Below are 18341 nucleotides of genomic sequence, written 5' to 3'. Positions count from 1 at the left end.
GAGATTAATTCACTGCCTCATTCACCTGCTAAGCACATGAACCTGCTTTTAATTGAGATCTTGTCTAGCACAGATAGTGACATTACCTTTCTGAGATTAACTTTTCATAAAGGACAATGCCACTGAAACTGGGCTTCAGTACACTGTGTATCTAAGCCCCCCTCTAATAATCTCAGTAATTATTCTGCCTTAAACATATTCCCTCATGAATCACCAGAGACAATTTACCAGAGACCAGAGGCTAACATTTTACCACACACTAAATCTTATGAGAAATTAGTAATTTTAATATCACCACACTGATAGTTCCTGGGTGTGATACATATTTCTGTATTCAATGGAGCAGACATAAGGAAAATAAAATGGAAATGCCATCATGTTATTCATATTCCTTTTTAACCCATGTTGTGTTGAAACCACACTCAGTATGCTACGAATGACTCATGTTTGTGAAGACAGTATAATATTAAAAGACGATTAATGTTTCTTTAAAGAATAAACAACCATGATCCTCTTGAGGCGGCCTGCTTTTGGACATTTGCTCAGTTCAGTGGTCTGACTAATCCGCCATAACTGACACAAAGAGTTTATATAGGTTTTATTGTGGGCACCATGTCTTTACTCTTTCTTTAGGAGGAAGAAGTGTTTGCAATAAACAAAAAATAATTATTTTACGTAATTTCTTTTGATCAATGTTTTTTTCCATCAATGTTTATATTATAGCGGTATAATAATTATAATACTCAAAGAATAAAATGAAACGCATTTAAATACAGCTATTAAACAATAATGTGGTTGCTGTTTTACAGTCCTAAAGCTGTGAAGTCAAATGATGTGGAGAAAGTAAATGATGTGTGATGGAGGAGAGGAAGCTGCCATTCACATTTCTTTTTGGTGTGTTTCTGCATTTGTGTGTCTGTCCTTTCCCCAGTGGACCAGCGGGTGGTGTTTTCGGACTCAAATTCTTACTACCAGTTCAGCTTTGAGGAGTGTGACTCCGCCTCCTGTGAGTTTCGCTCCAATGAGGGGGAGTGGCCAGAAGCTGTCAGACTTCTCTTACAACTTGCCCCATATGTCCAGTTCCGCTCAGGAGGTGGAGCCAACAGCCCGTAAGTGTCCACTAAAATCTGACCGCACAAGTTACACTGCAATGGATGGATATATGGATATGGATAGATAGTAGTCGCTGTCAGTTTTTCACAAAAATCAAGTTTGAACAAATGAGAAGTAACACATAATTAGTTTTAATTAAGTTGAATGCAACCCATGTAGCCTAATCCTAAACTATGTTGTAAAATTGTCACAGTACGGTTCATTTGCAGAGCATATGCTGCCTCACCTGATTTACTAGCTAACGGGTAATATCAGGTTTGTTGTCAGGCCATTTTATATTTGAAAGGCAGCAAACTTCCTCACCTTGATGTTGAATCCGAAATACTTCCACACATTACATCTCAGATGGTTTGGTGACATAATTAGGACTGAAACATGTCTCTCCATGCTGCATATAGGCGAACATGCCTAGGGGGTAGATCGGAAAGTTGCATGGCTGTTTCTTTAATGTTTCTTTTATACTTGTATGTACAACTTGTTTAACATATACAACTTGTATAACTTGTACAACATATTTTTTACAATGCCCTGCACTAGACTACAAAGCTCTTGTGTTTAGACACTGTGAATTTTGAATCCAGTAACATCAAATAGAGATTTAAATTTTAATATTTTGCCAATTTCAAATGTCAGTTCAAATTTCAAATTAATGTGTCAGCCCTATTGGCTGGATGTGAATGGATAATATTTGTCACATTTATCTGTTGTGATGGCAAGTCAGTTGTTTCCATTGTTGTCACAGGATCTCTGTCGTTATCACAAACATGTGAAACTGTTAAAGAATGAAGATCATAGTTGATGGTGAATGTGAGCTAGTTGTGATGTGCTGGATAATCTCCATTGACCTGAAGTGGAAGCTCATTGCTCTGGTAAAATATCGAAATTTGAAGTGACAGTGTTCCCTTTTAGACTCATGATTGAGGTCATTTGTCTGTCTGGTGATTTACCGCAAAAAGTGACAAGTGACTTTGTTTGATGTGGTGGATGTGTTGTGTACTCATGCAAGTGCATCATTTGTCTTGCAGCATAATATACACTTACACATACACACACTCTCCTATATCTTCCTCAAATCCCAAGGAGAAACCTAATCTCCATTCAGTGTTTTAAATCCTCAATCTGCTTATGTGAGACACAGGCACACACACACCTCCACATCCATAGAAGAAATGCACTGATACACAAAAACCTACACATGATGTGATCACACACACACACACACACACACACGCATACACATACACACGCACAGTGGTGTCAGCCAGAGTTCCCTGCTTTTCTGCTCCTGTGTGTGGAATTCCTGCTGAGGCTGCTACTGAACTCAATCTGTCACTCAGAGAAAGAAAGAGAGTGAGATGGGTGGGAGAGGGAGGGGGGTAATAAAAAAGTATATATGGAGAGCAAAGGAACAAGAGCACACAACTTATTCATCTGTGTGTCAACTTCAAAGGGTGTATTTACAGACACCAGGGAGAGAGCAGACAGCGAGGGGAATTGAATGTCATACTTACTAATATGAATCTCATGTATCATACTGTACTTATTTCTGCGTTCTCCATCAGATACCTTATATAGATTATAGTGGGTGACATGCGCACTTAGTAGCACTCAACCAAAGTGTTTCCAGAGGTTGGCGATGTGCTTCAGCAGAGCAATGGGTGTCGGGTCGGTGGGGATGGTGGATTATGGACATTTTAGTATGTTTAAAATTGATTTTAATGAGGATTTTTTTTCTCCCGGTTGTACCAACAGTTGAGTGATGCTAAAGTATTCAGCTCTGAAAAGACCAGAATTTACATGACAAATAGGTCTGCATATATTTATCATCCAGTGTTTTTCATGTATTCTCACTTATACAGCATGAATGGATGTAAATATACCTGTTATCATAACTGTTCGTATAGTTGTAGGTTATACGTATAAAACTTTATTAGGCCAAATATGGCCTAATAGTTTTATTTTCTTGAAACTACACTCGGAAAAGTGCAGTTCATTTTTGCGGATTTGACATAGATAAGATTATGCATTCAACATTTTAACTCTGTCTGTCACTTTGACCCCGCTGCTGTCTGTGAATGTCGCACTGTTTCTCTGCTCTCTCTCGCCATCTCACTCCCTCCCTTCCTCTTTGTCTCTCTCCCTGTCTCTCTCTTGTAGCTGTGAAAAAAAAATAGTTGAAGCTGTGAACGAAAGCACCTGGATGTAACTGCTTCTGAGACTTGATAATGCGTTGGGTGATACACTAATCCTCTGATTAATGTTGATTCTCTTTGGAATTGTAAAAAGGAGCTAGAATTACCAGCAGGCTAATAAAATGCAGTAATTTAAACAAAATCCTGGCAGAGTGCACAGTCTGAGGGCATGAGCCTGCCTTAGCATATAAATGTGTGTTAAACCACCTGTGAAAGCCCTTTTCAGTGATGCTCAAGGGTTCTCAATTGCCTTGGGTCAGTGGACTAACTTTCGAATTGCGTCTAGTTCTCTTTGAAATTGCAAAAAGGACATAGAATTTCCAGTAGGCTACTAAAATGCAATAATTTAAATTATATTAAATGATTCAACCATTGTGTACTAAATTGTTCTTATCTGTTGTCGTTAAAACGTTTCTAATTGGAGAAATAAAGCGTTCTTGAAGGTGCTGCAGCAAGATTATAAATGCAACCAAGTGTAATTGATGCTTATGCTCCTCAGAAATGTTGGCGCCCTATCGCTTCCTGCAGTTTAATCTAATGAGGCAAGCATTACATTGATACTGATAACTTGCTACTTGATAAAGCAAAATTAGCTGATTGTTATACTCCCTTCTAGGGATATCTACTTTAGTGAAGACAAAGAACAACATACCAATAAATAAATAGGTTATAGTGGGTAGACTAAATTATATAGGCTGATATATAGTTCACAAAAACTGGTGAGCTTTTGATTAGGATCTGTTTGTGTATGCATCACTTGGTAAATTACAAAATATCACAGAACATATCTACTTCCTGCGGCATTCACCTTTTAGGCGTTGCAAGCACCAGTCATGTTGATCCTCTATCAATACTACTCTGTGTTGCTTAATGATTGGTGACACACCTCCCACTGTTCCTTTTTTCCAGCTTCGGTACATTCAGGCTCATGGTGAGTCACCAAATTACCAAATAAACACTGACTAAAAAGACTTAATGACCCTGATGGGAATAAATTTAGCATGATGGCTTAGAATAGGTTTTGTACATCTTGTCGTCAACTAATGGAACTCAGTATTTGTTGAGAAACAAAAAAAAAGGAAAACTCTCAGATTAAGTCACTGTGACAATAATTTTCCCTTGTTTTTCCAGCTCTGCCAGAGGTTTGAGTATCAGTTATCTTTTTTTTTTAAGTGACAAGTCATTTTGATCATAAACACTGAAAGGAAAGCAAATCTAGTGATTGTTTTTATTGCTATAGTTAAGAGACTGACAGAAAAAATATGGTATTTTCACAATCCTTTAAGGCATCCGTTGGTTTACCTGCCTGTCTCTCTGTCTGTGTCAGAGCCAATAGCTGAAGTGTCAAGCTGAGGGCTACATGTTATCACCATCTTTCCCGCTTGTGCATTTATCATTCCCTTATCAGATTACAGTACACACACACACACACACACACATGCGCGGTCTCATCCTTTTTCCTCCACAACTATTACTAGTGCCACTGGGATCTGTTGATAAAATCCAAATTGTATGCAAATTGGTCTGGGTATGTGCGTTGTGTAAGGGGGTGAGTCAGTGTGTGGTAGACCAGTCCAAACAGTGGTTTTCTAAGAGAACATATTAGGTGAGGGGGTGCAGGCTGCCACTGTTGAAGACAAACTCTACAACCTTGCATTATTGCTGTGGGAATAATGCAGAGTTTACCCCAAAACAACCACCTGTTTATACAGCACACACACATGCGTGTGGATGCACACAAAAGAAGTCATACACAAACATAGTCACAGATGCACTCAGACTTGGAAAAAAAAACCCTTGACAAGAATAACACATTTATATACATTTTGAACACATGTACACACAGCCGCCGCATTGCTGCACACACGCACTCTCTCTCTCACACACACACACACACGCACACACACAGCCTCGCTAACATCAATAGGAGGGTGTGTCTGGAAGCTATTTTAAATGAAACCACATGAAAGAGAGAAGGGGGGGTAGAGAGAGAGATGCTCCATACAAAGACGTGTAAGCAGTGAAGAACTAGAAAGACGGATGGGAGGGAAAATAAAACAGGCACATACTGTACTGTACCACTCTGCTGGATATAAAATATTCACAAGAAAATATATTTGTCTGCTGTATGTTTACTATGTTTACTATGTTTAGGGCTGATTATTTTTTTCAATTAAACAGTCAACCCTGTAGATGCCCATCACAACTTCCCAAAACCCTTTCAAATTGCTTGTTTTGTCTGATCAACATTCCAAAACCCCCCAAAAATATTTAAAATGGTTTAATCAGAAAAAACTGGCCCATCCTCACATTTGAGGATCTAGCTAGAGTGTATTTCATTTAGTAAAGGGTTAAAAATTGAAAATAGTCTATCCACTTATATCATTCCAAGTATCATTTTATCTTTAAAAAATAAAGGTTCATGGGTTTCAACCTCCAGCTAAGAAGTAAATGCATTTGTAAGCTGTAGTTCCTCTCTCAGTATACCAGGGGGCAGTGTAGAGGACCACAGCTCTGCAGAGAACTTTTTTCTCTGGTGAGTGATCAGAATAATGCACTTATCACTTGAAAGTAAAGCTTTGTTTGTTTATGTGTGTGTGCCCTGAAGGTCAGAGGAGGACTCTGAAGGCAACAGGGACATTTGCAGTGAGATTCTCCAGATGAAAGCTCTCGAGAGGCTCACTTCTACGGTCAGTGTGCGCATATATGTCTGCTTGTTGAGTATCATCTTATGAGATGTTTTTTGTGACACATTTCACTTTCCTCCAACAGGTACAAAGTGAGTTGGCAGCTGCTCTCGCCCGAAAGACTCGCAAAGCTTGTAAGTATTTATTTAGTCCGACTGTGTTTGTTTTCCTGAGACGTTTTTGTTAATATTTTTCCATCTGCATTATGAGAACATGGAGTGACAAAGACTATGTTATGTGATGAGTCTTTTGTGATCGGTTGCAGTATCAGAGCAGGACTCTGAGACGACGGAGACGAGCCACCAGGAGCCTCGCACACCCAGCGAGGAGAGCAGCCCGGTAATACCCACATAGACAGACACACTCATACTCATACTAAATAATATGCCAAAGAACAAGGGGAGAGAAAGACAGGAATGACATGCCAGATGTGAACCAGGGACGTTGTAGTTCTTGGTTGGCACCTTTACCTCTAGGCTATCGGGGAGCTTAAACATATTAAGTGTCTTTGCCCACAATTTCAATCAGTAATTTCATTACCACTACCTGCCAATTGAGTCCAATCTAATAATTATAATTCCCAATTTGGACAGTGTACACTTGGCTTAAAATAGGCCTACATCAAATTTAGAAAAGTCAATCTAATCCAAGATAGAAATATACCTGATAAGTGAGTATGTCTGCATTAATAAAAAATAGCTTGTATTGAATACAGCATATATGGTATGATATCTGTGGCAAGAGTAGAATTAGTCTGAAACTGTTAAGACAGGAAGATTTAGACAACCTCTCTTGTATGCAGCATAAACCAAATACAAAAAGGTCAAATGCCACTTTCAACCAGCAGCGACATTTTAGAGTAGTGCACATATGAAATGTTGCTGAAATGCGTGCAAAGTGGTCGTAGTTTCAGTCTCTGCTGTTAGCATATGCATTTGGAAGAAGTATAGCTGTTTTGATAGGGCTTTTTTTGACAGCTGTTGTACCCAGAGTGCTATAAACAAAGGACTGGAAATGGACCAGGTTTAATATGACCAATACTGGCCAATTAAAATATAACTTGATCAGCGCCAACACAGATTGGACTGGGAGATCCATAATAAGAGATACCAATCTTTCTAACTACCTTTCCTCCCCCTTTCAAAGGTCATTGAGTGTAAGCATCTGTGTGTGTGTGTGTGTGTGTGTGTGTGTGTTTCTCCATGAGGTGGCTAAATGTAGAAAACGGGGTCAGAGTAGAGGGAGGCCTGTTTGCTTCCTGGTCCCATCTCTGTACAGTGGAAACATCTTTTTCTCCATCAATTATTTATAGTCTGATTAGACCAGAGATATGAGGATAGAGAAGAACAGAAAAAAGAGAATCTTTTAAACACAGTTATACATACAATACTATAGATCAGTGGTTCACATGTCTCTGGCTTTTGACTGCTTAATACAAAGAAATGCCCTCTCGCATCTTCTCGTCACATGTTGCTTATGTATAAGAGTGCAACTAAAGAGTATATTTTTCTTTTCCCTCTCTTACAGTATTTAGAAAAAAGCAAATATTAGAAAAAAAGCATAATTTTGTTTTTTCTCTCTTTTTTTAGAAGCTTTTTTTTGGACATTTCAGCCTTGATTGTACAGTTGATAATCAAATCACATGGGGAACATTGTGGTTTTATGGTATGCATCCCCACCTCTTGGCCAGCCACTGGTACACTCCAAATTTAGTTTTACTTGTTTCCGACCACAGTCAACATTTTGTGACCTCTTTTTGGGGGTCTTAACCCCCGGTCTGGGAACTACTAGTAATATGAGTATTAGTTTAGTTTAGTTTAGTTTAGTTTATTTGGTATGATGAGAAGGAGGTCATTAAATCATACACATAACTGCAATGTACATGAAGGATTTCCTTCACGTACAGAGCAGACAACTTTTTAGGGTGTCAAGAAACAATGCTGTCCTCTTGCTAATTCAACTCCAAAGCAGCTTAAGTGGACTGGAGTCTAATTTAGTTTCGGTTACCCTTCAGCCGATTGAACACTGAATGTTTTAGCTCGTCATGGATTACAAACACAAGAGGGATCAAAGAAGAATTAAGGATACCATGGGAGAGAAGAGGAGATAGACGGAGACGGACACATAATAAAAACAGACACAGACCACAGACAGGTTTATCTCGGTGTGTTCTGTGTCTAGGACAGGAAGTTGAGAACAGGTCTACAGGAAGCAGCAAGGGACAGGGGACTGTGACTCTGATATAATGTCTGTGTGTGTACGTGGCTATTCTAACAGATAAGAGTTGTCATTGGGGGGGTGCTTTCCTAGTAAACAAAATTAAGCGTGGGAGTATGCCATCATGTTGTGTGTGTGTGTGTGTGTGCGTGTGTGCGCATGTATGTGTGTGTGTTACTCTCTGCTTGAGCTTGGCACCGTGGGATAGTTGAGCTCACAGGAAGGGTTACCCAACTCTCAGCCAAACGAAATACCTCTCTCTCTCAATTCCAAGGAAAATAAACAGACCAGGCTACCCGCTGCCAGTGGTGATAACCATCATACTAGCAGCACCCTAGGGAGCACACACATACACACATACACACACACAGTCATGTTTTCTGTCGTCAGGTCTATCTGAGGACAGAGCCATTCGTTTCTCCAGTATCCTGCAGCACTTTTGATTAAGTATATGTCTCTGTCTCTTACTTCTACTTGTCTCTCTTTATTTTTTTTTAGACAACACTGTGAGGTATTCACACTTTTATACACTACTTAAACTGGGCTACCACGGTGGTTACCACATTTTAAACTCCCGACTATAAAGGGGTGGAGACAGACAGACACCTCACACACCCCCAACACACACTCTTCCCACACAGACACACACTCCCGCCCACTTATACAACTAATCACACACACTCACTCTTTCTCCACCAGATCCTCTGACACAGAGCAGTCAGACAGAGACAAAGAGAGAAGTGCAACAGATAAAGGGAATTACAGACTGTAATAGATAGAAAGAATAAGAGAGTTTGTGAATCATGAGGAGGAATTAGAGAGAGAACAAGATAGACAGAGACACCCAGGATTACCGTTTCTTCTCATTCTCCTCACATGGACATAAAGGGGCAACTGAAAACTTGTTATCGCATGTTTCTGGATTATGCCCAAACTGCTTTGGTTCTCACCGGACAAAAACACTGAACTTACTTGACCTCCATCCCACAAACACACCTTGACTGTTTCCACCATGTCTTGGGACTGCGGTTTGAGATATGTGTTCATGCCTCCCGTGTTGCAGCTGGGCGGGGTGTGCGCGTTGCGGGACAGCGGTGGCAGTGGCAGTGGAGGAGGGATGGGGACCGTGTGCGGCCGCGAGGAGCTGACCAGTCGGCTCGGACTGGAGGCCGTGCAGCGTCTGGCCAAGGACGGCTGTCGGCTGCTGCAGAACCACAACTACCGGCTGCCTGATAGAAACCAGGCGGTGAGTGATTGTTAATTTTTAATGTCACTGATATCAAACATTACATTATCAGTAGTGATAAGACTGATGATGTTCTGTGAACTTGTTGATTGCCCACTATGTAATCCACAGTATGAGTTGCAGCTGTATGGTTAGAATGAGTAGAGAGTAATTGATGTCATCGTGCGGTAAATGTCGTCATTGCTGTCGTCGTTTTTAAGCACGCACACACTTCAGGTCTGAGTTACTCATGGATTCAGGTCAGGGAGCCTCATCAGGACCATCATGATTTGTGTTGTCAATCTAAAGGACAGACAGACGTGTACACACATTTACAGCAAGCCTGCTCATTTTTGTACATCATCTGCCTACATGAGGACACATCTGGGCACCGACATGCACCCACAAACACACACGCACGCTAACGTTGCCACTGTTGATGCACATATAGAGTTTCGCTTCATTCAGATCACCTTAGATTAAACAACCACCAGTCCTCTAGCTCGTCTAGTGTGGGTGTTAATAATGGCTTAGTGCAATGTGATCTCATACTCTTATTATAGTCTGTCAAGTAGCCAATATACTGTGTGTGTGACTGCACTTGTGTATGTGTGTTCACTTATCTGTGTGAGTTTTCAGGCTGGGGCTTATAATCATGTGTGGGAGCTTGTGTGTATGTGTGTGTGTGTGTTCATGCACTGCTGGCGCTGTGGCAGGCTGAGTCAGTGTGTGCGCATAATGAGCAGGGTGTTAGTGAAGCGTTGTACTGTATAATCCCGCTCTACAGTACACCTGAGGGCAGGAAGCGAAGCGAATGCAGTCTTCTTTCACCCTACATCGTGATGTGTGTGTTTGTGAAATCTACCGCATATCACATCAGCTCGGCGAGTTTGACCGAAGCCCGGCCTTGGGGATTTTTCAAAGTGCATATGAATTCATTTTCATTCCTTACATGCAAAAGTGAAAAGATACTGTATTTTAGAAAAGCATTACTCCTGTAGGAAACTATAGAGAAACATGAATGTATTGTTGTTTAATCAGGGATATAGTAGAGAGAGGCCCTGCACACTTCATACTAAACCCTTTGATATGTAAAACAGTTTACCAACATATGGATGACTTGAATCTTAAAGTGTAACTTCAAGTCCTCTCAAACTGGTTGGTAAACAGAATTTGTAAAACTCTATTGTACCATCATCAAATGATGTTACGGATTTGCAGGATATGAAATTATGTGCAAGAAATCATGTATTTTGAAACCATAAAGCTTTAAATAATGGTTGGTATGACATTATTGTGGAGTGAAGAAGCAATGTTTTCTTTAACTTACAAGCTACTTGAAGATGGATTTGAGGGAAACTCTGGGAACAATGTTGATAAATGAATATTAAAAGATTAATAATGAAATGACCTTGTAGTTCAAAGATTCTTCAGTCTGCACATACATACCCACTATAAATATCATGTAAATATAAGACCTTGTGATTATCATGAGATAAGTTTGCTGTTTCTTACAGTAGGTTTGACAAATTAGGAACAAACATCAAAGCAAGCAGTGATGATTCTTGTAATGTTCTGAATAAAAGCAGCATCAACAACTCATGCAGGAGTGTTCAGTTTGTCTTCAAATTATAATTTCATATATTATAAGTTCAAAGCTTTTGTCAGGATCCCAAAATCCTCTTAAAAAGAAGAGAGGATGACATACGTCCTCATATTAGAACACAAATACAAAAATATATGTAAAACAGTGACATTCACACTTATTGTAGCGTGATATTATTAGAGGTAGAAGAGACAAAACATAACATGTTCATCTATCATCATTTCTAAGAGTGTTTTTCAGAAAAGAAAGATTTGTACATTAGGCTTGACAATCATCTCAGCCGGCTCATTGTCCAGCTCAGACTACAAGACGTGGCAGCACCCAAAACCAAGCACCCAGCTCGATTCACCACAAAGACCACTCTCCTTTTACTGGGTTGTCACGGTGATTTTTTTTATTTTATTTTATTCTAGTTTCCTTTTTTTTCCCATGACAGACAAGCTCTGACAAACTGGTGTGGGCTGTTTCCATAGTGATACAATTCATGTGTCAGTACAGTGAATTGCGTGCATTTCTGCCTTCTTTTCACTTGAATTTATACTCTTTCACATTTGATTCAGCTATCAGAGTTTGCTGCAGTTGGTAACAGAGGTCACCCTGCACAAGGAATTATACAAGGTCACAGCACCCATGAGACACACATACAAACAGGCTCTTTTTGGATGGCTTATGTTACTTTCTAATAGTTAAGGAATGTGTTATTTAACAATTACACAACTTGTGTGTGTGTGTGTGCGCGCGTGTGTGTGTATGTGTGGGCGGGCATGTGTGTGTGTGGTAGCATGTATGTGTGCTGCTGAGCTAAAAGCATTGTGTTTTCATATTCTTATCCATTATTTCCAGGAATCAGGCCCAGAGCTATCACAACACAGATATGGCTTGGTCACTATCAGCGCAGACACCAATATACACGCACGCACACACACACACACACACACACACACACACACACACACACACACACACTGGTAGGAACAGGAAGGGATCAGAAAGGGCTTCCTTTAGGCTTTCCATGAGGCCCACCTTTCCTCTGTACAATACATCATATTGTGTGTGTGTGTGTGTGTGTGTGTGTGTATGAGGGAGAAAGAAAAGAGAAGACAGACTGAGTGAGAGAGAAACAGAGTGAGCAAAAGAGCTTTAAGACGCCGAACGTGTTTTGCATCATCTCTTTCTTGTCTCTTGTGCCCAAAAACACTTTGTGTGTGTTTGCGTGCGTGCGTGTATGCGTGTGAGAGAGACAGCTGTGTACTCAGTTAATGACCCTGCAAGCGGCACAGCAAGTGCATGTCCTCTAGTCGCTATTTTCTCTTCCCAAATCCAAATCCGTCGAGCATAACGTCTGCCCCTTCAAAGGCAGAGAAAGGGAGAGACCTGGCTTGAGCTTGCTGAAGAGAGGAAAAAGAAAATGTGTTTCAGAAACAGAGAGAGGGAGACAGTGAGGAGGGAAGGGTGGAGAAGAGCTAGAAGTACAGATGGTTGAATTGAAGGAAGGGATTGGGAGGAATGGAAGGAAAGAGACCGACACACCTGCTAGCTGAGAACAAGTGACTGTCCTGAGAACAAACCTCAGAATCAGTGTAGGTTTGCTGTTACTAAACTGCAATGAGAAATGTTTACATATTTGAATTATATACACATATATACACATAGACATGGGTGTGTGTGTGATTTAAGAATAGAAACTATCATGCAAATTGATCATCAATTCTTAAAAGATTCTCTTTTTTCCTCAAACATGTGTAAATGGACTTTTTGGAAACCTTTTGTGCCTCTACCCGTTCAAAAGTTTGCATAAAATGCGTTTGTGAGTTGGATTCAAATGTCTCTTTTCACAGTCACTGCTTCTTGTGCTTCTCACTTTTTCCCACACTCCATCTCACTAGTTTTCATGATCCCTCATGTTTCTTTCTTTCCATCTTGGTTTCTTTCCTTTAATCTTTCCTCCTTTTCTTGTTCTCTCTCTTTCTCTATTGCATAACTTTCTGACCCCTCCTCAACACTGCGTTCCAAGTCCCTACTTTGTATATTTTTACTTTTTGTGGCTTACATTCTTTCTCAGGCTAAATTAATGTTGTTGGGAATTGCTGTTTGCACTTAATTCTTTAGAGATTATTTGAGTGTGAATTCTTGTGTATGCCCATATGAATAAGGTGAATGTTGTAAGTTTTACTTTTGTTTTTGTGTGTTTTCTGGCAGCCTTTTGATCTTGTGTGTGTGTGTTAGTGTATAACGCTGCCTTCCCCCACTTTTGGCTCAGTGTTGTTTTTCTTGGCATCTGTGTAAAGAGTGTGAGTGTGTTATCGGAAAGATCAACAGTTTGCTACTGTATCAGGAACACAGCGCAACGTTTTCTTCTCTTTTGTTTTTATAGTGGTTATAATTGGTTACATAATCTCTCTCTTTTTATTTTTTTCACAGTATATCTGGGACACTGAGGGAGTTAATGGTGAAAAGAGACAGGAAATTTCAGCAGAGATAAACAGGGGAGGCTTGTGATAAAGCCTCCTGGTTCGTATTGAACCCTGCATGAAGTGGTCCAAGCATGTCCTTAGACCACCACAACTTGTTATCTTGACATCACATCTGTACCGTTGGGTGCGGTGTGGGTGCCAGCCCAAAATGTAATTAATGGCATGCAGTGTTAGATCTCTTAACATCACTGCCTTATTTATCTGCTATATGCATCTTTGTGTTGCTACACCCTGTGGACATTTAATTACAGAATGTTACTTGGGTTCTTTGGGAATACACGTTGTCCACAGCTGGATTCACTTTGAAGACCTGGAAACATGACAGTGAATTCATACAACTCAGTATCTGAGAAGTTTCTGTGTGCAACGTGAAAATCAGTCCGACTGGAGTCCAGAGTTTGTCTTGTGTGCTGTTTCATATCCACGGTTCAGACAAAGGCTGGGTGATAGTACTGTGTTATCTTCTTTATAGTTTAATCATATTGAAATCATATGGTATTGTTAAGTAGCCTAGTTAATTTAATGATGGCTAAATGGTATAACTGAGAAGTAAATTAAAAAGAAAAACAAAAATGACAGTATAGATTACGGCAATATTCAAATTGTAAGCTTCATTTATCTCATAAAATGCTCAGATTGAGTCCTAAACAAGACATGGTGCTGCTGTAAAGTGTGAACACCTCCAGTTTTGTTTGTTCGAGTGCTCAGCCAAGATAGAAGCGTGTGGTGGGCGAGTGCTTTTTTCTGTTTAACCACTGAACTACAGTACCTGAACGCCCCTACAGTGAGTCGTTTTGTCAAAATCAATAAAAAAATATTCTGTGTTGCAATTTCAATTGTTATATCATTATTATCATGTAGCTCTACCTGAACAGTGAACATGGAACATTTTGTAAATACCATAAGATTTTAGTAGATGTAGAATTTGGAGTTTAATAGGAATGAATAAGCCCAAATAATCTAACAAAATAAATAGATAAATCGCATTGTGATTAATCAAATGAATGTTTAAGAAGAAAATGTGACAGACAGACAGACAGACAGACACACACACACACACACACACACACACACACACACACACACACACACACACACACACACACACACACACACACATCAATACACCTGAGGGGGAGGATCTGGTGACCTTCAGTTCACTGAACATCTGTATCATCCTAGAGTAGAATAATATGAGTCATCAGGACATATCTACACACACATGCGTGCACGCACACACACACACACACACACACAAAAAGAGCACTTTGGGCATTATGTTTTGTCTGACCCAAGTCAGATCCCACCTACTGTCTCTCATGATCAAACAGCTCCTTTCATCTGACGATCACAGAGATAGAGTGTGTGTGTGTGTGTGTGTGTGTGTGTGTGTGTGTATGCTTGTAAATGTCTGCCTTTCTATTGACTTGTTTTAATGTGTTACAGAGGTATCTGTGACTGCATTAGCATTGCTCTGTGTTCAGGTTCCACGATGTCTAAATTAAAATCAAGGTTGTAAATGTTTTGATCACAGTTATTGATCACTGTTGGCACTTTGTTTGAACTTTAGACCTTAGAACTTTTACCTTAAAGTCGATATAACTTAACACAACTGTGTGCAGTCCTACGTGGTGTGTGTGTGTGTCTGTGTGTATCAAAATAAGAAAGAGTGCAATAGATGGATAACCCTGCATAGAGAGATCTTTGTATCAGTTGCGATTGCTACTCGATCCCTCTGGCTGTGACAGAGACTGCAGCAAGCAGCTGGAGGAGAGACTTGCTTCTTTTTTTCCCTTCTGCTCCTGTCCTCTTCCTTTGATCTACCCCTCTCCTCTTCTCTCCCCAGGCTGTTTCTTAATGTGCTCCTTTGTCCATCTGGAACTCCCTTCCCTTTGCACTGTCACTGCAAGTGTGTGTGTATGTGTGTGTGTTTTGTGCTCACAGATCAAGTTGCTGTTCATTTTTGGAGCAGGAGATCATTAAGTGTCAGCCCGCATTCCTAATTGTCCCCATTGTTTTTAATTACACAATGCCAAGACAGGAAATGCAATACCTCTCTCTTTTAGTGAGAACAGAATATATGTGTGCACATGTGTGGATTGGTGTGTGAATGCTGGATTTGGATTGGTGTTAGAGAAACATTTTAATCGAAAATCAAAGAGTCCGGACATTAGAGCCTTACCAATACTGGATTTTTGGGGCCAGTAACAAAAAATCAGACAGTAATGTATTGGACAATATTCATTATTATTTTTTTAGCCTTTTTGGACCTTTTAAACTTGTTCGAGTTGTGATAAAGATATTAAGCAAGACACTTCACAGTTGAAAAACAAAGTCAGTGTCCTATGGTGGAAAAACTACGGAATGGTGACGCAGTTTTTAAATGGACAACATTGGACGATATGTACGCAGATACGATATATCTGTAATAAGCTAAAACACACACATGCACTTGAAATGTAAAATTATATAAATGGGTCACAGTGTGCACAGTCCTGACACACAGTGATAATACAAATAATGAAGCAGAAATGAATACAGTCACATGAGATGCATTACATTCACTTTATTGCTCATTGTGGCTGAAATTGTCTACTGTTCAAAAAATAGTCTTCACTCCCTTAAACTTTCCTCTAACAGCTCGTCCTCCTTTCACCTGGTGAGATGTTGTCACTGTTTTTTACATCTTTTTTTTTCTCCCTTTCTCTCTCAGGAGGCGTTGGGGAGGGTTTGCCTGAAGGAGAGAGGACGGGACGTGTTGGTGTTGCAAAGAGTGACATCATCAGTGACGTCGCCGTCAGAACGGCCCTCACCCACATCTTCAGGGGGCGGGTCCAGAGAGGAGGACTGCGACAAGAGGTCAGTCCCACCTCCTACATAATCATAGCCCTCAAAATCAACAGTGGCAACAAAAACATAATCATAGTACTCCTCCCTCTCCTGTCAAGTCTATCCTGCTTTTTCTCCTGTAGTTCGGAGTCTCAGGTTGCAACCACAGACTCTTGCATGTAAAATATCAGTAGTGCTGGCAACACTGTGTGTGTGTGTGTGTGTGTGTGTGTGTGTGTGTGTGTGTGTGTGTGTGTGTGTGTGTGTGTGTGTGTGTGTGTGTGTGTGTGTGTGTGTGTGTGTGTGTGTGTGTGTGTGTGTGCGTGCGTGCGTGCGTGCGTGCGTGTGTGTGTAAGATAATGTATGCTTTAGCTTCTGGCACAGAGCAGGAAGAGGATAATGACTTTTTTGTTTTCAGCTGAAAGGGAAACAACCATGAAACCAAGACTGGTTTACTTTCCTTCTATAAATCAGTGTATGCATGTACGATGGTGTATGTGTGTACCAGAGAGTATGTGTATGTATGTGTGTATTTCCTCAAAGTTGAATTCTTTGTGCCATATGTGTCTGTTTTTCTGTTTTTAAGTTGTTGTGTCTCAAGACCTAAGGCACAATGCAGGGAGTGTCAGTGACAGGCAGGTTAAGTGGGTGTGTGTATGTGTGTGTTTTTGTGTATAGAGTGCTCAGCATATTCAGTAGTAATCAGTTCCCTCCCAGTCCTACTGTTGGTGCTGTCAGAGAGAAGGTTTTCATCTCTGGAGCTCTTAGCTGACAGTGGCAGACAGCAAGGCAGTTTACCCCACAGGAGAGCACCCTTCCTGGGTATACAACGCTTAGATGAGGGCTGATCCTCCGGAAGTGTTTAGATATGAAGATGACCACCGAGCGAGCTAGGCTTGCCGAGGCAGAGGAGGACATAGATGATGATGATGAGGACGACGACGATGAGGATGATAATCACGACGAAGGCAGTAGCAGTTCAGAAATCTGTACATTTGACGTTCCTCATTTTCGTTACATTGATGATGACGATGTAGAGGAGAATCATAGGGAAGAGAGGAAAAGAGAGAGGGAGGGAGGATGGAGGGAGGGAAATGATCGTTCTTGGTGCTCTAGTGAGGAAGATTGTTGCGGCCCTTCGTCTTACAGGTATGTGGTGGTGTCGGGAACGCCGCTCAAAATCTTGGAGCATCTGCTAAGCGACCTGCGGTTGGATGACCAAAGAGGGGCACCAGAGAGCAGGGAGAGCGGTAAGTTTGGAGACGCACACACCACACATGTACTTTAAACACACACATTTCACACACACTGCGCACACAGACACATCTGAGAAGGCATTTATACACAAGAATTGGATGTGTCTGCATTATAAAGATAGAAAAGTGGTGGAAAAGTAGACAGCAGCTGAGATGTTTGTCTTTTGTTTGGTGGTATATTTAAAACTAAACACCAGACCTCCCCCTCCTTCCAAGGAATTTCATTTTCACTGCCACACAACAAGTTACAACACAGCCCAACCTGGACTTTTTTGTCTCTTTTATTTTCCCCGAAGTGGGTTCAAGCCCGGGAGGTATGCACTTCCCCTTGATTATACTGTCAGTGTGCGTGCGTGTGTGTGGCTGCATGAGTCAGCTCTCACACCACATCCAGGTGCATGTGTGCATTCATTCAGCCATGTCACTGCCTGTAAATACGAGGAACATTCAAAAGGTTAAATGCTCTAATGAGTCTGTAAAAAGATTCCCCTGGGGTATTGAAGACATTACTGCCACAAACAATTTCAGTTTATTAACTGTCATATCTCAGTTTTACAGTAGCTGGATCCTTACAATCCAGCTACTGTTTTTTTTGACAGTGCAGCACTTACAGTAGCAATAAACTGGTTTACTGTAGGAATCAGTTTATTGTTTAGTCTGTAAAATGTTAAAAGTAGTAAAAGAAGAGTGAAAATAGACAAAGTGACATGTTTAAATATTGTGTTTTGTCTGACAAGTAGTC

The 18341-nt window shown here is 40.6% G+C and overlaps 1 protein-coding gene across 2 annotated transcripts in view; it reads left to right on the top strand.

Moving 5' to 3' along the window:
• The window catches only part of rapgef5a (Rap guanine nucleotide exchange factor (GEF) 5a), a 51522-nt gene that overhangs the window by 15347 nt on the left and 17834 nt on the right, over positions 1-18341 (top strand). The window contains exons 5-11 of one of the 2 annotated variants that reach the window (XM_044335717.1): positions 932-1109; positions 5914-5995; positions 6078-6126; positions 6258-6331; positions 9273-9455; positions 16228-16373; positions 17493-17593. In XM_044335717.1, the coding sequence (XP_044191652.1) occupies positions 932-1109; positions 5914-5995; positions 6078-6126; positions 6258-6331; positions 9273-9455; positions 16228-16373; positions 17493-17593 (813 nt within the window). The remainder of the gene's footprint in view (positions 1-931; positions 1110-5913; positions 5996-6077; positions 6127-6257; positions 6332-9272; positions 9456-16227; positions 16374-17492; positions 17594-18341) is intronic. The other variant, XM_044335718.1, reaches the window with a different exon arrangement.

This window comes from Thunnus albacares, chromosome 19, assembly GCF_914725855.1.
Source record: "Thunnus albacares chromosome 19, fThuAlb1.1, whole genome shotgun sequence".
In the NCBI taxonomy this organism is placed as follows: Eukaryota; Metazoa; Chordata; class Actinopteri; order Scombriformes; family Scombridae; genus Thunnus; species Thunnus albacares.
This window is presented reverse-complemented; position numbering and strand designations above follow the sequence as displayed.